A 23,776-nucleotide genomic window follows, 5' to 3' on the forward strand; every position below is an offset into this window, starting at 1 on the left:
TACAGGCTCTGTATAACACAGTAAAATGTAATTTACTCAGTATTCATGTCAATTTTCCTTAAGATACGTTTTATTATTTTCTACTCTAAATTGCTCTTACAGCTACATGTACTTCATTTGTTAAAATTCTTAGGCATAAAACATTAACACATTTGCCCTCATGTTTGACATGTCCGCAAGTAGTTCATTTTAAAACTATGCATGTTCTATATGTGTAACACACCATTGATGTTTAATAAAACAAGATTCAGGGTGGGGAGAAAGAAAATGATTTCAGCTTTAGTTCAATGATATTACTGCCAGGAGAGTAAAATCAATGTAAAATCAATGTAAAATCAATATATACTAAAGTAGCTTTCAGCATTCTGTACTTATAATATAGACCATTTCTGTTCAAGTGACTGTGGGCATTAGATTGTATTACTTGAATTCAGATAGTGTTTGTTAGTTACCTGGTTTCCACACAAATTAAGTTAAGTTTCCCTATAACTATTCCAGTTTCCCGGCACTTCCCTTTGAAGCTATATATTCGGCTTCCACCAGGCTGATAAAACGGCTAATCTCTTGCCATAACTACAGGAATATTACATTAGCAATGTGCAATACAATCTAACGTTTAACTTTTATGGATCCCTTCCTATCGCAGTAAAAGACAAAATTACATTTTATCACATGTACAGTATGTACTCAATATGAACCACAAAAAAAAAAAAAAGACAAAAAAATGCACCATATTATATGCCTTGTAAAAGGTGCACAGCAAAATATTTACTCAAAAGACAAATCAGCTTTTATTCTAAACAATGAGTATTACCAGCATGCATGTTGAGTGGGAGAAGTCACCACTAACGGAGATGCATGATGTGAATATGCAAGCATCTCTTCCTGATTCTTATGATGAAAACAGATGCTTCTTGTTCCACACCTATGGATGGGTGGATCTTGTTTTTTGGCCATTTGTTCTCAAAATCGGGGGCCACAGCCCACTAGAGGATCTCAGTGCGGGCCGAGGGGGGGGCACGCAATTTGAAAAACGGAGAGAAAGTGAAAAGGAAAAAAAAAAAAAAACACACAATATTGCTAAAGCCAGGGTTGTGTGGTAGCCTAGATATCGGCAAACTATTTATGTAACGAATGGCGCTAATGTTTTAGTCAGCTGAGCGGCTTGTGCCCTCATCTGCTCACTCTGTAGCACGTGCGACTCAAAGCTAGTTTTTACTTTACGCGGACTGTCCGAAATTCTGAATATTCATACTTCTAGAAACATGCCAGGCAAGCTTATACTTCGTCAGATCAGAGGTAGAACTGTAAAGCAAAGCTGCTTCTAAAAGTCACGCTGAAGTGTGGTATGGATTTTAAAAGAATAATTTTACTAAAACTCTGTGCACTTTGTACTTACAGTACCCAAGGCAGGGTTATTAAAAAGAACACAGATAAAAATAAACACTGCAACTACACTATAAAAATATTGGCTTCTTGTGCAATGCGCAAGCCAATAGCACTATATCAAGACTTATTTGGTAGCCAACAATGGCCTACAACTTTCTATCTATCCCAAGAAATAAAATCACTAAAACCGAAAGTTATATATATATATATATATATATATATATATATATATATATATATATATATATATATATATATATATATATATATATATATATATATATATATATATATATATATATATATATAGAGAGAGAGAGCAACTAATCAGATGTACATCTTTAAAATAAACTCAAATCCACACCTAAAACTAACCCAGGACATAAAATGAAAAAACTAAATAAACCAAATGAAAACAATAACATTTATACAATATATGCAGGTATGTGGCACTGCCGGAACTGTATAAATGCCAGTGTTTCCAAACTTTCTCAGGTCAACCAATCAAATCTGCTAGCCTTTGTCATCTTTCACATCATACAGGGTAGAAAAGGTGTTTAAATACAGTCTTTAGTCTTTCTGCTTTCCTACTACTTTTCCCCTGGCCAATGAATGTTCTGTGTCTTTGCAGAGCCTTGATATTTTTTGAAAATGATATTAGTACAACAATACCACTTATAATCAATACGCTTTCATTGTGCTTAAATCTTTATTAAATCCTTAATTTTGAATAGAAGCCAATATTATTCCTTCCTGGCTGTAAATAGCGTGAGTTTTGGTTGTGATGTTACAAAGCATTCCAGAATCCACAGCAAACTATTCAGTTAGCATCTCGTGGGGAAGCCGATGGAGAGGAAGAGACGAGGAATCATTATTTGGTTAATTTATTTTTATTACATTGTTAAAAATATCATAATTTGCAATATTTGTTTAATTTTGTTTAAGGCTTATACCTTAAAATGGGGGTCTTTTCAGTTAAACACACATTTAATGGTTGTCAGGCTTCTGATTTTACAACCATTTGCCAAGTAGGTTTTAGATTCAGACCATCACCTATTTTGAGAGCAATATCATAAACTGAGAAAGCATGTTGGTGGACATTGTGGAGTGAAACCTTGAGTCATGCTTAAAAGAAACTACATTATATCTCATATTATATACAAGAGAAAGAATATTCTGTAGGGTGGGGTGAGAACCAGGGTTATAAGCTATATAAAAATCTTTCCAAATCATTTAAGCTCACGCAAGAGGTAAGAAATCATAATTCATTATTACAGAGGAATCAAAGTCTTCTACAGGGACGTTATTCTGTTTAGAAACGTGACTGACCAAAGTTAACTGCATTTTACCCATAATAAACAAATCACTTAGAAATGCCCAGACCATGTACAAAAAAACCCTGAAAGTAGCCAGTGGGTCTTTTGATATTTGATGGATATTTACGCAACATAAGGTTTTAAATTTCAGAATCTGCAGCAGTTATTGTGCAGCTGCTTATCTGATAAATGACCTACATACTACAGCTTACACTTCTACAGAAGTACATCAATATTATTCTTACAGTACCATACCAAAGGGTAAAAGCCTTCTTACACATGATGGCCAATGGTGCAGTGTTAATGAACGGTACTTCATTCATTCAGAGAGCAGAGTGATGAACGAAGTGTGACTGTAGACAATGCAGGTTCATCTAAATGGGACCGAGGAACAAAAGTGTAGATAGGGCCAGCGAGTAACAGCAGTCAAGGTCACAGGCTCTTAACTTGGTGTGTGTCGAGCCCTTTGTATGAGGCGTGTACCTTAAATCGCTCCTGCTGAATACACAGCCATACTAATGGGCGAAAAGTGTAAATCCGGAAAAATTCTGCACTTATCCGTATTAGAAACTACCAGTATTCATAATAGCAGCTTTAAAACACTTCCTTTGGAAGAGCTGTGATACAGGGGGACTTTGTAGCAGAGTTAAAAACTGAAGTGCTGCATAAAAAAAATCCCCCACATCTAGTTTTACAAATGCACTTAATGAGGGGGAAAAAAAACACAATAACCCACTGCCTGCCACCATACTCAGATTTGAGTATCCAACTTAAAGCCGTCCAAGTATTGCTGATAAAGTGCCCAAGGGCAGAATCTGAATAAATTGCAACACAGTAAGAATTAAACTAAATTAGACAAAGGTTTCTTCAACACAACAAAATCCATCATGGTAATAAATAGTTGCTGAATGCCTCACCACATGTGGCAATTCAAATCAAGGAGTTACAATTATGTGCCTCAACAGATCATAGGGAGATGAATAGATCTACAGCAGTAATTTATGTTACATATAGAGATATCTTTGTATAGGCAACATGTTAAGGACGTGGACTTATAGCTAAAAGGACAGTAAGGGCCCTGGTTCTGCACCCATCAGTTAACAAGTACTTCAGAAAAGCTTCAAACCATTTCAATAGCAGGATGAATGAAAAGTGAAGCACTTAAATCGACTATAAATGCTAAACAATCCATTTATAATAACACCCCTATTCAGGCCATGGTGACTGCAAGCAAATCTGGCGAAATGATGGTCTAACAAAGGCATACAGACAAATGCAAGATCATGCTCCAGCGTGGGGAAATCTGATCTTACATGTGGAAAAATGACCACTGTTGCCCTATCGAATCTGGCCTCCTAATCATCCCCTGTATCTAATTGCTAAATTCTCTGCTGGCCCTTCACTGCCTCTGCTAAGGTGGGCAGCGTACTGGCGCAGAATGACTGCCGTTACATCAACCAAGTGAGTGCTACACAGTGGTGGTGTAAAATGCAAAACGCTTTGGGTGTCTTGAAAAGCACTATATAAATGTAACATTCATTTATTCATATATACATACAGCCACTAGGAGGACCACCCAAGCTCCACCGGGAGAGACAAATCAAATCAATGGTTCAGAACACTGATAATACAATGCTAGTTTAGCCTGCTCAGTTTACTGGGGAAGGAACCAGTTATTAACTACACCATTCCCGGTTTTAAAGTGACCTGCCTGTCATGATTATATTGGTTTTTGCCCATTTAAAAATTATTAAAATATAGGTTTAGGCTCACGGGCTAGAAAAAAGCATTACGATAAAATGAAAAACAACCTCATGAATCAATCAATAAGACATACAAATTATTCCAATTCAAAACAAAGTAAAAAGGTAACCGTTACAGTACTGTGAAAAAATCTTAGGCTGTCAAAAGAAATTAATCTTTAACGTGACCTTCCTGTTTGCATAAAACTGCGATCTTACGTCTGTCAAAGTGCCACTTCGAAACCCCAGTATTTGTACTTGCCATCTAAAAGACCCTGGTATATGACGCCCTAATCAATACCGCATTGAGTCATGTAACTTAATTTAATTAATTGAGCTGGTGGTGAAATTTAACAAATGTGTGGAATGGCTGAGGTGTCCCTGAGGAGGGGTTTGGGAACCGCAGCGTTGTTCTTCTAGCCATCCAACAAGATCTCAGTAACCTTTAGGAGACCAGACAGAATTCTTTAGGTGTTGGTAACTATTCATTTTCATACAATGGTAAATTGTGTTTTTCTAAGGAATACACATATGACCCTGATAAACAGCTTTGAACATTTTCTTTGACTGCCTAAGAATCACTGAGAAGCTGGTCATGGCATCTACATGGGCTGCTTGGCAGCAGATATAGCTCACTATGTCACATTCCATACATACAGTACAGTGCAGAAGTCTTAGGCACTCAAAGGACACACTTAAAGCTATTTGTCTGGGCCCTAAGTGTATATTTGTTCAAAACACACACAAAAAAAATTTACATTATAACATATCAAATTAAGAGTGACAACAAAAACAACAATTTCTTCTGTTCTGTTCTCCAAAAAGTTACTGATATCTAGTTGGATGGCTAGATGGACACCGCTTCAGGTTCCAAACCAGCCATTTCAAGTATGTAAGTTTCAGGCCCAGCTTATTTAATTAACTAAATTAGTGTTTAAAAAGTGAGTGAGGTATTGATTAGCCAACGTGTGCTTGTGGTTGACTCAAAAAAATACATGGTTGCATTTCACAGATGCCACTCCTGGGTTGATTCTATGAGAGGTTGTGAAATGGCTAGGCTGACATGCTCATTTTAAACCAACATGATCACTGAAGCATCATTTTCTTTGACCGCCTAAAACTTTTGCACAGTACTACATGCGCGCGCACACACACACACACACTTGCACGACTGGACCTTTAGGATTGGAGTTGGGTATCCCTGCCATAAAATGAAATGCTTTCCTGCTTAGGGAATAAGGCATGTATATAAAATCTTTAATGTATATACACTCACATACATACCATGCCCAACTCCAATCACAAAGGTGAGGTCATGCAGGTTCTGGATGTTAAAATTTCAGTAAGGGTTCCTGTGATTTCAATGGAAAACACCACAAGCAAGGTGAGGAGACTCCAGCTAGTCCAACAACGCCATCAGAGGCTGGCTGGAGAACTGCACCCCCACTAATGGGTGCCTTTCCATGAACCCGGAGCTGCAAAAGCATCTTTTTCCATTTTTTTTTGGCTTTTTCCAGTAGGTTGTGGCTGGAGATCAGAAGCAAAAATTTTGCTTCCGGAAATTGCTTGATGTAATAAGAAAGCATGTTGTACCCAAGTATCATTAGAGTGTAACCTAAAGCAATCATTAGTGCTTGGGAAAAGAATAAATGCTGAGCAATATGTGAATGGTGATTTAAGAGCTGTGCACCTGTGGTTTACTTGTGCAGAAAAAGCATGTTCATTAGGCACTTAGGACAACTAGAGAAAATAGCAACACTGCTTTTCTCCCCAATAAAATGCCACTCGGCAAAGTAAACCAAGATCCGTGACCTCCTACATCTCCTTCCAATACTACTTCTATTTTAAAGGTTAAAAACCGTTAGCCAGTTTTATACAGACTAACTTTCTAAGAAAAAAAAAGCAAGCCTTGCTATGGGCAATTTATTTCCATGGTACTTCAGTGACATCTAGTGGTTTCAGAGGAGGAATGGGAGTGCTTGAAATGAGGAGACGTCTATTAAACGGAGACTGAATCCTGACAGTTAATGGCAAGCATTTGAAAATATCACATGGGACAACGTAACCTCAAGATTATCCATCAGCAACACATCAGTGGATCGGGCAGAAATGAGCAGCACTCAGTTAAACACACGACACACGGAGAGCACATCTACCACGAGTAACTTGAGAAGCACCACGGGGGAGTAAACAGCAGCACAGTGGGCGGGTAAAAAGTTTCTGTGAGTTATTGAGGCATTATCAAACATATTTGGCTACTCATTTCTGTCGATACTATAAAGCTAAATCACATGGGTGTCATGGAGTTTAGGATTATAATTTTGAAAGACTATACTTAATGTATCATTAGGTATCATGGAATTAAGCATGCCACATAAAAACTTCGAAAACTCAATATGCTCAGCAGATCCTTAAATATCATAAGACTTTCATCTAGCATAAATTGAGAACACCTATGTGTTGAGAGCCTCACAATGTACAAAAAAAATAAATGAATCAAATTAATAAGCTGAACTGTAGAACTTCCTCAGGAAGTATAATATAATACCAATACAATGTAACATACCGAGCATCATGTGTTGGCTTACCCTGAGTATATTTTGTGTTTCATTCCACTTGTTTGTCCATTCCTTTGTTAGTTCCAACACCTGCCAAAGAAGATCAAAGTCTTTACTGGAGCCAGAAAATAAACTTAGATTTCTTGCTAAACCAGATAACTTGTTGGATTTAAAGGTACCCCAGTATTAAATGGATTTTCATTCACTTCAGTCCATACTACCTTTAAATCTCATAAGTTATCCAGCTGAGCAAGAAATTTAGAAATTTTGTCATTTCTCGGCAGAATGAAGAAACAGCCCCCAAAATGAGGCCACGCACTCTGGCTTCATTTTCATGAAGTCTCTCCTCCATACTCAAAGCCGTGGGCGAGTCCAGAAGCGCAACCTATAGAAAAGTTCAGAAAAGTATGAAAGCTTAGGCAATTGTTTCACATCTCCATAAGCTGCCATGTTCTTAGTGTTTAGTTAAAGATGGCAAAGCATGACATTTTAACATTTGATTACGAGCAAGCAAGAGCAGCGGAAAGATCATCCAAACCTGGTTCCCCTGGACCAGCAGCTCTCTCAGACGGGCTATCTCAGCCCGTAGCTCACGGATGAGCTTGACGTTGGTGTCCTCATTGATCTCAGGTTTGTTGATTATGTTTTTAGCTCTGTTGGCATACCGTAAAGTGCTCAGCGTCTCACCATAGTTGATGTCTGCTGGGGAAATTGCTATAAACACAAAAGGTTATATATTTGTATAGTGCAACAAGTTTAAAAAGAAAGAAATGCAAAACATACATCCCAACAGCAGATTATTCAACCAACCAAAACAAGCAGACCCACACTAGGCTCCAAAACATTTCTTTGTAAGCTAAGGATAAGTTCATGTCAGCTGAAACTTACTTGCGATCATAATGGTCTTCGAGTTACCCCCCAAGCTGTCTTTCAAGAGCCACGTCAGCACCGAGTCTCTGTACGGCACAAAAATGTGCTTTTTCTTTGAGCTCGCAGAAACGTTGTCCTGAGACAGGTCAGCTGTATGCCAAAGGGGAAGAGTGGGGAGAAAAAGCAGTTTTAAGCCATACTGGTTCAATCGAAGACACCGAAGGCTCGTCTAACATAAAATTTTAATGCATTAGATCTAAAAAATTATTTCAATTAGCTGCAGCATTTTTGCAAAATGAGGCTTGGGTGGAATCACGATAGTATAGTGTACTATAGTATAGCATTATTTTGGGTATACAGCTGTATTCAGAAATCTTGGCAACAATATTTCCAGGGGGGGGACAGTAAATTGCAGTAAATTGCATAGACAACATTTCAAAATACCAGAACAACGCTGCTTCTGAAAACATCGTCAAAATACCACACACTCCGCTATGTCTGAACAGAATGACGGTACGAAAAATAACATAGCACACTTAAGCAGATCCCAGCCAGCCAAACCAGAAACGCTGGCCTCCATCAGGCACATGGCACTATGGTATTTTGTCCCAGTGCCTGCTGGTTCAGGACAGTTTCTTCCACCTGACCATCAGAACGCTGAACTTACCCACATCTACATCACATTCATACTTATATTCATGGCTGTGTTACCATACTGCACTGGTCATGCAACTGTCTCAGCATCTAGAAGTAATTACTGCATTATCGCTCATTTCGTTTTATTGTATTTGTTTTAAATTTTAATACTATTTATTTCTGCTATTTACCACTTTTGTATACTTCCGATATTTTGTCTCTACTGGGGACTTTTCACTCACTGTATTATGCAAGTGTCTACTGATGCAACAAAGATTTGATATTTTTTTCTGCAGTTAAGTAATGACACTTCTATTAAACATAACACAAAATTAACTAAAAGTAACAGAAAATTAAGAGCATTTTGTGATGCATGTGGCAGCTCCTGCACACGTCTACAGAGCGACACGCTTCAGTCGTCTTTCCCTTTGTTCCACCACAGTCATCTTTGCGGTCTCACGTGGTATCAAATATCCGACATCACCCCATTGAATTTACTCACTAGTGCGTGTGTATAAAAGAATTTTAACAAGTGCAAGAAACGTATTACAAATTACTATTTTTCATATGTGGTGTTCAACTATTCAGATAATTAAAATCTCCCAAATCTGCCCAATACAAGAACCTTTACCGCACAAGGAAAAGTAGAGTACCGAGAGCAGAGATGACACTGCCCAGCGTGACCAAGGACTTGTTGATGCTGCAACCCTCCTTGAGCCGCATTCCAGAGGTCCCAGTGGTGTCCGCCCTCTCACTGCCTGCCAGGTCCACCAGGTGGATCTTACTTACGGTCTCACAGGGCATCTCGGCACCGAACTTAGCCTGCAGGCAAAGAACCACACCAAGTATTTCAAAAAACATTTTCCCTTTTTATTTAGCATTTAGACTGGCCGTATCTGAGCAATAAGAACATTATGTTCTTGCAGGTCATCTCCATCAGGAAATACATGGGACCTTTGTTAGGAACAGACCGTTTTAACCAGAAAATTGTCTTTCCAGAAAAAGACTAAAATGTTGTAAATAACATTGAAGCACAGAACATTCATTACATGCAAGCATTTTACATTTAAGCTCAAAGTACAAAATAGGTACAAAGCAAAAGGGAATCCGTTGCTTGAGTATTTCCCCAAAGTAACGTATAGCCAAGGAGACCCTAGACTAGTTTCATTTGAAAGAAGCTTAGATCAACAAGAAGGCAACCAAAGAAATAGAGAGATGCACAGCTGAGAGCCGGCGGAAGGTCACCTGGGTGAATTTCATGGTGAAGATAGCATGCGAGCGGCTGCTGACGTCATTCATGCCCGTGCTGGCCGTGGTGCGGTGCATATTTCCGACCTCCATCAGTTTCTCCACGTCACAGTAGTTCTGCACCAGGTGCTTCGACAGCTCTGGGTCAGAGTGGGAATCTAAATGGCATCGACTCTCAACCATATTCCTCATATAATGGTTAATGGAGCAAAACTCAAACGCCACTTACAAAGCAATCATGCTTGACTTCAAACAAAAATTAAAAAGACAATCTTGGCTATAACAGGAGACGGTTGCATGTTGGGTAAGAAAATGATTTGCGACTAAAAATGATGCAGGATAAAACCTTGAAAATTGTAATTGTAAATTAATTAGGAATCCATCCATCCATCCTCCAAACCACTTATCCTACTGGGTCGCGGGGGGGTCCAGAGCCTATCCCGGAAGCAATGGGCACAAGGCAGGGAACAACCCAGGATGGGGGGCCAGCCCATCGCAGGGCACACTCACACACCATTCACTCACACATGAACACCTATGGGCAATTTAGCAACTTAATTAGGAATCAAAAGGTACTATTGAAACCAGGGCCGGTGTCTATGGGGGCCAACCGGGGAAGTTGTCCTGGGCCCAGCCAGTGGGGGAGGGGCAGGAGAGACAGATCCTCATGCGGGGAGCGAGGTTGATATACATTTTGTCCCAATACATATATTATACATAAATACATATATTAAAGGCTATATTCCACTTTGATGAGGGTCATTCCCCCCAGTAACTAACAAAACAACTTATTTAACCGCCATTGTTTTGGCGTGGTGGTGAAGTTATGAAATTATAAGCAAAGTTTAACTGGCAAATTTTTGCATCTCCCATACTTATTTAGCAAAAAGGTCTCAATTTTTGTTGTGTGGTGTGAAGGCGACACACAGAAGTGGGCAGGAGCCAAAGTCCTGGTTGAGACAACCCAGGGAATTGTAATCTGGGCCCAGGTTCTGGATTTTCACTGTGAAAGCGGCAACTGACAACCAGCTCCCACTGGTGATTTCATCAATGTAGCTAACTGATTTCATTTAGCATACATAGCAGGCCACTTTGTTGCAATAGTCTGGAAACAGAGAAATATTTTCATACTATTTCCTTACTTATCAAGACTTGGAAAACACCACAATCAGAACTTCATACTGAAGTAGGAACCATGACAAGAAAAAGGAGACCCTTTAGGATAGTGGTCACCAACATGCCGACCCTGCACTACTAGTAGCCCAAAAGGATCTCATGAGTAGCCGGCTTAACTTACCAGAAATCTAACGCCTCAGACAAGGCGAGTGCTACGTTGTCATGACACACTACAGACATTAAGAGTCACCCCAAAAGTAGCCTCACCTTCCACGTATGGCCCCTCCTTCGGGTGTTCCCTCACACGCAGGTTGTAGGCTTTGGTGGACTTCCTCCTCAGGAGGTCCCGAACACGCTCGTTGTAGATCTCCAGATAACTGGACAAGGCAGATATTTCAGAAGAGATATATCCTTTTAAAAAAAAAAATCACCTCAAGAGGTGAACACCGGGCCGCATGTAAAGCTAGCGGAAAGAGCTCACAATTAATCCAGGATAAGCACTGCCCATTCTGAGCCAGCTTATTTACAGCAGAGAGTCTTAACGTAAAATGACAGCGTAAATCACAGTGATGGACTGCTCCAATAAATATTGTTACAATAAAAAAACCAGTCGTGAAATGTCACAGGACAAAGAAAGAATACATTTTAAGGGATGTGCTTTAGAAACCCATAATCAATCAAGTGGACCAAAAGCAAAGTTTGGGCACATAGACTGGTAGCTTAGTCAGTAGTATCGTTGGCGAATGCAATGGATACGAAAATAGTACTACTTTAAGTCCAGGAATAAGCTGATGCCCCCCACTCTGATTAAAGTTAAATTTAACTTTTCATATATTAAAACAGACCGTAGTGAGAATAAGAGGCCCCCGATTTCAATCCTTGATTTAAAGATCGCACCATAAACTGTGGTGCCACCCCAACGCAAATACAGCAATCTGAGCCAAACTGTCTGACACATTGCGACACTTTGATGAAACATCTGTTTTAAAAACACTGTGTCAAATCTGCAGCTATTAATAAGCACCCTGTACAGATCTTCACTTAAACAAAACAAAGATCTATTTACCTGTTATTTCCTACCAAGCTGGGAAACCATCTCTTACATGCTTTGTACTTTATGCAAATAATTTTGCCTTTCATGAAACCAATAACTAGTTCAATCACAATCTAAACAGGTAGCGATGGGGACCCACAGGACCATAGTTTAAACTGCAATTGTCCTTTTCCCCGATAACATCTATCTATTAAGCTGCGAATTTTACCATCTGACAATTTTACATACAATGGACTGATTTCAATAAAAGTGAACCCAAGAGGCAGGAGTGAAATAACCGTAAATGAAAATTACTTTCCATTTCCTACACGAGTAATAAGCACTGTAGCAAACTATACTAGGGCATGCAGCACACAAAACTAACATAATAGATATATTAAACATATACAGGGTACCTTGGTTGAGACAGACTAACACATTTATCCATCTGATTACTACTTTAGCACATGCTGAACTGCACCTACTAATTTACACACGTGTACAGTAGGTACTCACCTGACCTCAATGCAGAAAGACGCCTCGTCCCATAAAGTCATGCCCGCAATCCGGCCAAACAAACCCTCGCAGATTCTTGGAATAAGACCTCGATCATCCTACAAAAAGACAGCTATCAGATACCATTAGATCCAAAGTTGACATCTTTGCATCTAAACTAGATATGGTATCAAGAATGAAGATGACATGCAATTTTAAACGCATGCTTAGAAAGAGGGCATATACATATTTACCAGTTAGTGCAATGATTTCATCCACAGGTGACAGCTCAAAGTGAATCATTTTTCAGATTACTCTAGAAAATATCGGGATTTGTGGAGGATGCAGATATGACTCATATGACCCTGACCAGGACAAGAGGTCAGAAGATGTACGGCGAATAACGGCACTTCAGGTCAATTTGCAATTAGAGTATATTATGTAGTCTCTTCCACCACATCCCTCAGGGACTAGCCAGTTCCCAACAGCCACCTACTCCAGAAGCTGAAGTCTATGTTACAGCATTATCATAAACTCAAACCTAAGCTTTTATGTTATGAACTGAAAAAATATATCATTTGGCCAACACTGATTTCCTCCTTGTCGACCAGTTAAGGAAAAAAAAAAAAAAAAAAAACTATTCATAGCGTTCTGTGGTAGAGATTTATATATTATTTATTTTATTTATTTATTGACCAGCTAAAAACTAGAGCAGTATTCTTATCAGCACCAGTGTCCATTGAACTTGTAAAGGCTGCATTATTGTTAAAAACTCAACTTAAAACTACAGATGCATTTAAGTATGTAGAAATGGTACAGAATTTTATCAGCAGACATTAGCCCATATTCATCAAGTTCCACTAACACCAGGAGACTAGAGCCACTGACAAAGAAAATAGTCCTATCCAAATTACAATTATATTGATTCTGCAACTGCAAGAACTGTTTCCATTTTAGTACGACATTTGCCTAACTATTAGCATCTGGTCACACCGACTTTGGATAAGGAAATAATAGATAAAGGATCTTGCTAAATGACCAATTATCAAAGGATGAGGTTGTTAAGCAGCCTCAGGAAGATGCGAGCATGCTGAACGGAAGCCTATAAAACTGGGAGACAGTATTTCACGTGCTGCTCTACTTGGATACAAATCCATACATTTCCATGCAGACTTTATTACCGGGTCTCCCATCATGGTGAAGGACTTTCCAGAGCCCGTCTGTCCATAAGCGAAGACACAGGCATTGTAGCCTTGAAATGCAGCCACCAAGACATCAGAACCCAAGTCCATGAAGACCTGACAGGAGAGAAAATAATGAAGATACAAATGGACCATGGCATTAGAAGAGTAGGGAGCAGAGGTGAAGCTAACCCACACACTACTCCACTAAAGCCCACCACCCCAGCAGCAAATAACTGTTCACCTGCCTGGGGAGTACCCAGATTAGTTATCAATTATAAAGATGTCGCGAGACCCACTGAGCTCACACTAACTCTCATCCCCCAACTTCCTTCCCGCTCATGCACGGCACCAGTGAAAAGTTTGGACACACCTACTGGAAATCATTTGTTTTTCAAAATACTAACCGCAAGTACACAAAGGTTATGTAATTACTGTAGTATCATCATCATCATCATCATCATGTGAACAAGGAAAGAGTAGAGATGCATCGATCGTTCGGCCAGGGACCGGAATCGGCCGGTTTTCAGCGTGCTCGGCCTGGGTAGGCAATAGCCTCACAGCTGCCAGCACACTCACAGCCACATGCTAACGTGTCATTAGCATGAAAGTTCTTCACTGTGAGTGAAGACGACACAAAGCCTGCAATTTGCAATACATGTAAAGCCAAAGTAAACCACGGGGGAACCACCAAGAAAACATGGTGAAACACAGGTAAACACTAGACGGATTATTAAACATATACCAGATATTCTAGAAAGGGAATAATCATTAAAATTGAAAAGCTAGTTAAGGTTATACTTTAGCAGAACTTTAACCCCATGCTCTATGTCCAAAGGCATGAAAAAGCCCGATCTTAATATATCTTACCTGAGATGTAAGCATTGTATGTGCCTAACATGCAATGTTGGTATTAACAATATTACCCCACACATATTTGGAAGAGTATAGTTTTATCTGGAGATTTGTAACCTATGGACTTTTTATTTTTAAGAAAAAGGTCAATGTCATGTAACCCACGTACTGAAAAATGATCCAAGTAATTGACATTTGGTTTGTCATCTGTACCAACTACTCTTAATTGTTAAAGTAAAGCATCATATAAAGTTGGGCGTACAGCAATAAATTTTCAGTTAATTGTTATTTGGGCGTCTTTCTAGTCATAGTGCACTTTGAGACTTGATTAAGCGAGAAGATACTGTAACGTAGTGCAGTTTGGGGGAAATTGTAAAATTTTAAAAATGGCTTATGAAAATAAAATTTTGCATTGAACAGCTAATTTTAGTCTGTATATACTGTCAATTATAGTTCTTAGAAAGAAAATTGGAATCAGCAAAATTGGCATCGGCCAGTCACTCTTGCAAGCAAAAAGGAAATGTGCATTGGCCAAGAAAATTGTGATCTGTGCATCTCTAAGAGAGAGTGAGCGTTGTGACAGATGACTTAAGCCACACAATCCCCGACCTACATCCTATGGAGCTGGTTTGGGATGATCTGGGTCGAGAAGAAAGAGCAAGGTAGACAACTTGTGCCTAGAACTTGTGGAAACTCCTTCAGGGCTATTGGAGAAGCATTCCTGGTGGCTACATCTGGAAGCTGGTTGAAAAGATGCCAAGAGTCTGTAATGCCGTTATTGTCAAAAAGGCGGCCATTTTGAAGTGTAAAATGTAAGAAAATTTTAAGATGTTGAGCTCTTTCCTTGGTTGTTATAATCATTGCCTTGAGGACTTTTACTGTAAGGTTAATAACAGGGCTTCCCCCTGAAAGTCAATGGTTCAAATATTCAGAAGTTGACTGAATCTTAAAGCCAAACAAGTCTTTTTTTCCTCCACAATAACATGACAATAGATAGAAGTTTACAAAAGGGATGGCATATCAAAGAGGAATCAGATGAATCATAACTATTTTTTATATTCTAGCAGGACACTGGGGAAAAAAATCCACATTATCTGGGCAGTAGTGACATGTCAGTCGACTCACGGGATTGGGTTAGAAAATACTGCGGGAGCGGGCAGGTTGGGTCAGTAACAAAGCAGCATTCCGACCAAGTCACAGATCACTTACAGAAATGTTGTGCTTGCATCCTAGGCTCTCTGACCTGTGTGCAATGGACGAGGCTGTCACTACCATTACACCTATGGGGTAGCAGGTGCACTCAACTTCAGTTCAGCAGGATCTTTGAGTGCCAGTTCAAGACGTAAATTACAAAAAAAAATAAAAAATGCACCCTGAAGCATATACTCATTGATTTACTGGAAGCGCCAAATGGCCTAAAAGAATTAATCCTTAAATTTAGGACATAATTTTCAAGCATTAGAAGAGATAAGAGTCTCTGAACTGAAATCTTTGATATCTACCCTTTATTCACACTCTGAATTCAACACCAGCTCAGCAGGATATTTGCAGTCATAGAATCAGGTAGGACAACACTTCTGTTTTATTTAAACGAAGGGGTGTGTTTCATTCCTAATGATGTGTATATTGTGCTGTACATAGCAATTTTAGAATGAAACAGACCTAAAATGGCAGTAATATAACATGTCAAAATAACAAATGCAGTTTCAAAGTAAGTGGTACGTGTGTGTTGGCCTCTGCAAAGCTACGACCAAACTCTGTGCTTAGGGAGATCACATGCAACGCAAGTGTAAAAGTAGGAAAAGAAATAGAGGGTGGGAGACAGACAGAGAGATAACAGCTTGATTTAGACAGACATACATGTGTTCACCGGTGTCATTAAGAAAGAACAGAGCTGTAGTGGGAGCCACTGTGTGCGGAGGAAATCACTGGAATTCATGCCAATAGAGGCTCCAATTTCCAGATAGGAAACAGACACACAATAGTTAAATATTCGCCGTGAACAGCCAAAACCGATTCAATTGACAAAATTCTGAGTCAGATACAGCCCTAGTGACTTATGACCAATACTGTATAGATCATCAGAATATGTACATTTACAGCTCATGGCTACAAGGCACACAGGCACAAATACTCAGGTACTCAATAACAGACACATATTTGGGATAAAACAGACTACTGCCATTTAAAAAAAGTTAAAGTATCTGGAGCACGACATAAGAAAAGCCATTTCATGCATAAATCGCCATAAAAGTGTCAATGATCATTTCACAATGAACTTAAAGGCTAATATGAAGATAACAAACCTTTTCCTGAGAGACAAAATTGGCACTTTTGGAATCCAGTGAATCATATGAGAAGTCGTAGGTGAACATTTTGGTTCTCTCTCTCGAAGAATCCCCAGCAGTACCTTTGGGAACCTGCACAAATGGTTAAAATATATGGATGGATGGATGGATGGACATTTTTACATATTTAAATTCAATGATGCATAATGTTCAAGATGCATCTAAGAAAATAAAAAAAAAAAAAATAAAAAAATAAAAAAAAAACACACTGGCATCACAGATTTTGCTTTCAAAGAAGTTTAGAAGTTTGTCAGTTTCAGTATCTTCACTAGCAGGCCTGTCAAGATTAATACTTTATGGGAGGGAATGTTCAAAGTGATACAAACATCAGACAAACACATACCTTTAGATTTGTTATAGATGTCTTGTTCCCTTCCATAACAACTATACACTTTGACAACAAATCTGTCTCTCTGAAATGAGGCACAAACAAACATTGATCACAAAATAATACATTTCATTTAGTACAACTCGGTCTAATAACATGTTGTAAAGTATTACAATTATGGGATGCAAACAATGCAGGATTACAAGAAGGGCCATCATGTTAAATGAGATTTTAAAACTGAAAATTGACATTTATTATGACGACAACACTGATTTTGTGTATTTCCCTAAATAACACATCTTTAGAAGTCCTAACTGAAATGCCTAGAATAAGCACATAGATTTTCTCTGTATTAACTTGGGTACCATGTTGTCCTTTTCTTCCATTTAAAAAGCTTTTGTCCTTGGTATCAAGTTAAAACATGCATTTTTAGAAACAAAAGGTATTTTAGCAAATTATATTCAGGGTTTTCCATGGGTTGTACCACCTGACATGATAAATGCCCAACCAGTAGAAAATGCTCAATATACGAGTTAACCTCAAAATGTTAATAGATCTATTTATGATGCAACACCTTGTCCAACATTTTCTAAAAGCTCTCTTTGTAAATTTGCAGGCAAACACTTTGCAGTGATCTTAATGCAATGTTTCCCATGAATCAATAGGTTTGGCGCGGGTACAATATAAGACTGGGTGATATGACCTCAAATTAATATCACGATTAATTGAACATTTTACCTCCGTTATGATTAATGAATGATTTTGTTTAGTTTCTCCCCCCCCCCCCCGACAAAGTTTGTACTGTCAATATGCTCAACTATTAAAGCTGGAATATTTTTTCTAATGAAAGACTGTATCTATGATATTTTAAAATAAATAGTTCAATAGTTTTTTATTGAATATTTTGAACTAAAATTAGTACTAATCACTTTAAAAGAAAACAGCTTATGAAAAAGGTCACATTTTAGTTTTAATATAAAAAGAAAGTTCCCTTAAAAAGAATAGTCTGCATTTCTTGCAAACAAAAATAACTACGGTGGAAACCGTTTATAGTGATGTGAAATTGATCACTATAAGAGGATGATCGTTATATTTTGTCCCCCTTTTTCTTCATATCACAGGCAGATTTCCATCTAATTGACGTTTGTATATTTATTGCATGCATACAAGGTAATAAAAGACAGTGATAATGAATTTTGTTGATTCTTTCAAAATACAGCACAGCTGACTCAAACACTTACAGTAAGAATTACAGTAATGTAAAAATTAAATGACAAACTTTGCATAATTCGAGTATGCTATAATAATACGATACAGCACTGTACATAAAAACAGCTTTTCGTAGTTTTGTTACTGCATCTTGTTGGCTCATTTCTGGCAATTTATCATTAACTTTCATGAGTCCATATTAGTACTTGAGAGAAAATGAGTTTCCCCCCCCCCCCCCCCCCCCCCCCCCGTCATGTTTTCTGTGCATGCAGTATTAGCCTGAGATAGCTAGCCAGAAGCAGATGGGGTACCACAAGGCAAAGTAGGCAAGTTAAATAAAGTTACTGTAATTTAATTTTTTTTCCCACATTATGTAAAAAAAAAAATAAAAAAAATAAAAAACTCTAACACTAAGTGGACTACTTCATTACTATAAGCAAATTAAACAGTATTTGTATAGGAATGATTCTGTCCCAAGTTTTTTTTAATCCATATACGCGGTTCATAACTTGAACTGATCATATAAGCAGTTTCCAATTTTAAATATTGCCAATGTTGAAACTAATTTGTCGTATTGCCTTTGGTAGCTGAATACGTTTCTCCCCCAACCCAGAGTGTTTATATGACCTCTTTGTTCAGTGTCATTTTCACTAAAGTCACAATGTGTCCAAACAACGGATACAACATTTTTCTTTGGTACAAGCTGCTTTAGTTGCTCAATGGGTTCAGTGTTTGAGCTCTCCTCCATGTTTCTTCCATGCTGCAGACTGGACAGGGCAGAGTCACATAACAGCACACACAGCAGTATGTTTTTAAAGTTTCAAAACTTTACAATAATTTTCCACTGGCTCATATAGGTCATATTAAAAGGTGGAAAAAGTTTAATTTATTTATTGTGTCATTCCATGTCAAATCATCACACTTTCGAACCTCATCATCACGAATTTTAACTAAACTTGGCATGCTGATTTGGTCACATGAGTAACTCAAACTGAAATTGGGCATGTCTTGGATCAATATCGAGGGAGATTTAAGCAAACTTTTTCTTTTTTTTTGGGGGGGGGGGGGGGGGGGGGGCTATGACTGATTGGCTATACTTTCCTTAATGCGAGTTGCACAGAAGTGGTCCTTACATTGTTTTAAAAGCTATTGTCTAGCTCTATAGATTGAACAAATATGCCATCCCCAAATGAATTATTACTACATAATAACCAATTAAATTATTAAGAATTCAATAATAAACCTATATTTCAAAATTTATATATTTTTTTCTAAAACTACATCATAATGTCCAGTACAAGTGCACACTTAGGGAATCACTCGACTTTGCAAGCATCAAAGGTTATGGCTGCATATGATAATTGGTGGCTAGGATGTTTTGAAGAAACGATTCCAAGCACTGGAGAGTTGAGACTGAACTTTTTACATCCTCATGGACCATCTCCATCCTACAATATTCATTCCCATGCCATCCTGACAGACTTGGTTATGGATCATCAGGATGTGCTTTTAGTGGTTGAACCTGTGACAGCAACAGGGCTTATTTTTTTCCCACATAAACAAAACCTGGTATTTTAACAGGGGAATGAACACATATCCACTGTATATTTTCATTTTTTAGCTGTTCACCTCAATTTTCCACTAGTTAACAAGAATAAAAATCTGCATTTTATGAAATAAATGGGAAAGGAGCAAAAACCTGTGGTTTGCAAAAATTTTGTACTGGTAGCGTGGGCTAGTTATGTTTCAGTAACAATTATAGCTACATCTTTAGCCGTCATTAAATTCAATCCGCAAGTAGTTTGCTCGTCTCCAGTGCTTCACTCACCAACATAACAGCCTAACTGTGTATGTGACTCAGTTAAACTTAGCAGCTTTCCTGCGGGAAATTAATCTCTCCCAGTGACAAATAAAACCCATTCAAGTATCAGGTAAAAAGAAAAAAAAAAAACACAGGATAGATCATTTCATTCCCACATAGTCTTCCATAACAGTAAAGTAGCGGGTGTCATGAACTCCTAACTGATAATTTAGTGAATAAAGGGGGAGAAGCCTCCCCCACTTTCGAACATGGTAATCTGCTGTTATGGTTTCACTTTCACACTGGATCCCTGTCAGAAAGATACCGCCAATGTCAATTGATCATCAGGGGATAGATTAACTGGCAGATTTTGCAATTTTCAAATTTTGCTCCGATTCCCACACTAGACCGCAAAGATAAAATGATGTGTGCATGGTATCAGTGTGTGTGTGTGCATTTCAGAACAAGGTATAAGAGACCGAGGAGAGAGATGCAGTGTCACTCCCACCAAACTAAATGCCAGTCCCATTTACCAACCCCCTAAGTTCTTCCCTTTCCCCAGAAAATACCCACGTAAACTCATTCTATTAGAGCTTCATAAGGGCTCTTCATAAGTAATACGTACAAGGGGGATGGAGGCAGGAAATCAAATGATTCACAAAAGTATTGCATGAGATGACTGATTGGCTGGACAGATGTTCTCTTTCATGTAGCGGCAAAGATCGTGGCATAGCAGGCTCTCACAGAGAAATGTTACCAGCGAAAACACTGCAATCGTATTAAAGACTGCAGTGTTTTGCAGCTTTCAGTTTAAAGACTTCAAACAGAAAATTAAAATTGGGCATATTTTCAAAATTCCTGAACTATCAATTGTAGTCGTTTTGCATTGCTCTGCTCATTTGTTTGGATAGTTGCTCCACCTGACATTTTCGCTTTCTAGTATACCTCAAATTACTTGCTTGGGTTCAGGGGTACCATAAGCATGGGAAAGTTAGGGCAATTCCAAGGGTCCCCGAGTGACAGACATAACCCACTGTAATGTAATTTCAATACTACAGACGCTCCTCTACTTAGGAACTTTTAGATGTACAAACGAAGAGGACTGTAAGTCCAAATTGTGTTCATTTGGGCTCCCGTTTCCTGTCCGCGACATCAATTTTTTTTCTGTGCATCAATTCCGCTTAGTGTGACTTCTGGCTGCAACTCCCAGCATTCTAGTTCTTTGCACTTGCATATGGAGGAAGAGAGCAAAAATGTGGACCGTCTGGAACGGAACAAAAATATTGGTCAATTTATCACCTGCTTCTGTGTAAACAAAGCAGTTACAGCTAGAAAAACTACAATTAGACAGCCTAATAATAGATATTTTATGGTGATTCTGATAAATTGCAGTGTGTGACTATCATCACACGATATATTGTTACTTGCCTATCAAGCACCCATCATTCTATGTTACACTTGAACTACATTCCTGAGAATCAATATTTACAGTCATAGTACCAGATATTTATCTTAGAAAACTTGAAGGACATAGTATTTTTCTAGATATGGCATTTTTTTACGACACCAACCTGCACATCGGGAGCAATTTGGGGTTCAGTGTCTTGCTCAAGGACACCTTGATAGGTCAGGAGGAACCAGGTTTCGAAGTAGCACATTAATTACACAAAACAAGAGCCATTTCACGATATTTAAATTATCACCAAAAAACTCTTAACGAAATAAAATTAAATGGTGCAACTGAAACAATAACTCCATAATCATAACATTATTAAAAAACAACCTACCAACAAGACTAATGTACAAGACTAAAATATAAACAACCAACCCACAGCTTACTTTATTTTACAGTATGGGCATTATGCACCAATGCACTTTACAATAAGATCACGCAAGATTCATCTTGCACATTTGTTACAAGTCACAGCACCCAAGTATTTCATGCGAATGCCTGATGTGTAAATAGGAAGGTTCCAGAACAAATGGTCACGATACGCAGTTTTTCCAATATACAGAGCATACGAGTTTCCTTTTCTCCATTTATTTAATACAGACCCAAAGAGTTATCCTCTTTAATTTGTAAAACTGTGGGCTTAAAACAAAGAGCCAAAAAAGCAGAAGTTGGGTACTACACCAAACACTTTTACATTCATATTTTATTTACTCAGTTGTTAATAACAGTACGGTAGAGTGAGAATACCCCCCCCCTCCTCCACTGCACAACTGCTTCATATATAAAAAAAACAGCACCCGTGTACATAACACCAGCCCTAAATTAATTGCATACCTGTAGCGTAGTAGAGCAATTTCACGACATTATCGGTAATCGACAATAAAGAACAAGTAACCAGTGGCCTGTACTACAAAACGGGGTTACTGCTTATCGGGGTAACTTGTCGGATTTAAGGTTCCACAGTTTAAATGGACTTCATATTCGTTCACTTACATTTTGCCCAGACTACCTTAAATCCGACAAGTTACCCCGATAAACCAGTAACCCCGCTTCGTAGTAAAGGCCACAGGTGTCAGGGTCTGACAGGCCACTTATCGCACAGATAGTCGGGAGAGCAGGCTTAGGCTACACAATGGCCATTTATTAACTCTGTAGACTTATACCAATCTTTACTTTAGATCAGTGTTTCTCAAACTGTGGTACACCCCCACCCGACAACTTCCTTTGCTACTGGCATACGGAGAGCCTTACTAAATATTTTCTGAGGTGGTAGGCACTTTGCCATGTAAAAAGCTTAAGAACCGCTAGTTACGCTTTTAAATCCGACCAGCCGATCGATGGAGGGCGTCTAATTTCCTTTGTCCCGTCATTTAATTAAAATATTGGTCTATCACATTTTTTTAGACATCGCTCAACCCTGCAACAGTTACCATTTTTCAACACATGAACACACATCAATTACACATTACATATATACATACAGACATACATAGATCTCTTTACTGGTAATAAAAATGACAAAATTCCTGCCAATGACGTATTTGCGTGTCTTGCACCATTTATAAACGCAGAATCGGTCCCTGCTGCTATTACTACAATTTTTAAATCAACTTTACACAAGCTTTAAACAAATACAACTGCAGAAAATGATAAACGCAATGCGTGTAAATATATTCAGTCTAGAAACACTAAAGTTTACAATACTGAGATCCCAGACCCAATAATTAATGTTGGACTCAACTACAGGTATAGAAAAATAATAATAATAATAATAATAATAATAATAAAACAAAATAACGTGTGGTTAAATCAATACTTTACCAGGTGTCAAACAAGAATATTTCGTGTTTTGGCTTTACTTACCGCCTGTCCATCGGTCTGACCCGCACGGCCACACGCACAGATGCCATCGTGTATCTACCCTCACCTGCAATCGGTACCCGGCAAACTTTCACCACAAGCAGCCAAAAAGTCCGACCTACCCTTCTCACTTAACTAATAACTATGGAAAACCACCTTTGTACCCCAATCCCGGACGCCAGCCCGATATCATGCCCCTTTTCACGCTTTTATATAACGCTGGCACTCAAGAAAACTGACCAAGATTGGAAAATCGAAATGCGCGTCCCGATAAAGGGAGAAAACGCCACGGGTCCTGCGGAAGGACAAATCATTTTGGGTTTGACATGTTACGCGGT

The 23,776-nt window shown here is 38.5% G+C and overlaps 1 protein-coding gene across 3 annotated transcripts in view; it reads right to left on the minus strand.

The window, feature by feature from the left end:
• LOC125715398 (kinesin-like protein KIF16B) overlaps positions 1-23,776 on the minus strand; it is a 36,419-nt gene extending 12,643 nt beyond the window's left edge. For all 3 annotated transcript variants that reach the window (XM_048986828.1, XM_048986829.1, XM_048986827.1), the window contains exons 1-12: positions 23,442-23,776; positions 17,131-17,200; positions 16,746-16,859; positions 13,585-13,701; positions 12,425-12,522; positions 11,143-11,252; positions 9,757-9,899; positions 9,165-9,333; positions 7,894-8,025; positions 7,544-7,719; positions 7,325-7,390; positions 7,036-7,095 (exon numbers count right to left, since the gene is read on the minus strand). In XM_048986828.1, coding sequence (XP_048842785.1) covers positions 7,036-7,095; positions 7,325-7,390; positions 7,544-7,719; positions 7,894-8,025; positions 9,165-9,333; positions 9,757-9,899; positions 11,143-11,252; positions 12,425-12,522; positions 13,585-13,701; positions 16,746-16,859; positions 17,131-17,200; positions 23,442-23,488 — 1,302 coding nt within the window. In that variant the 5' untranslated portion in view covers positions 23,489-23,776. The remainder of the gene's footprint in view (positions 1-7,035; positions 7,096-7,324; positions 7,391-7,543; positions 7,720-7,893; positions 8,026-9,164; positions 9,334-9,756; positions 9,900-11,142; positions 11,253-12,424; positions 12,523-13,584; positions 13,702-16,745; positions 16,860-17,130; positions 17,201-23,441) is intronic.

Source organism: Brienomyrus brachyistius, chromosome 20, assembly GCF_023856365.1.
Source record: "Brienomyrus brachyistius isolate T26 chromosome 20, BBRACH_0.4, whole genome shotgun sequence".
Lineage (NCBI taxonomy): Eukaryota > Metazoa > Chordata > Actinopteri > Osteoglossiformes > Mormyridae > Brienomyrus > Brienomyrus brachyistius.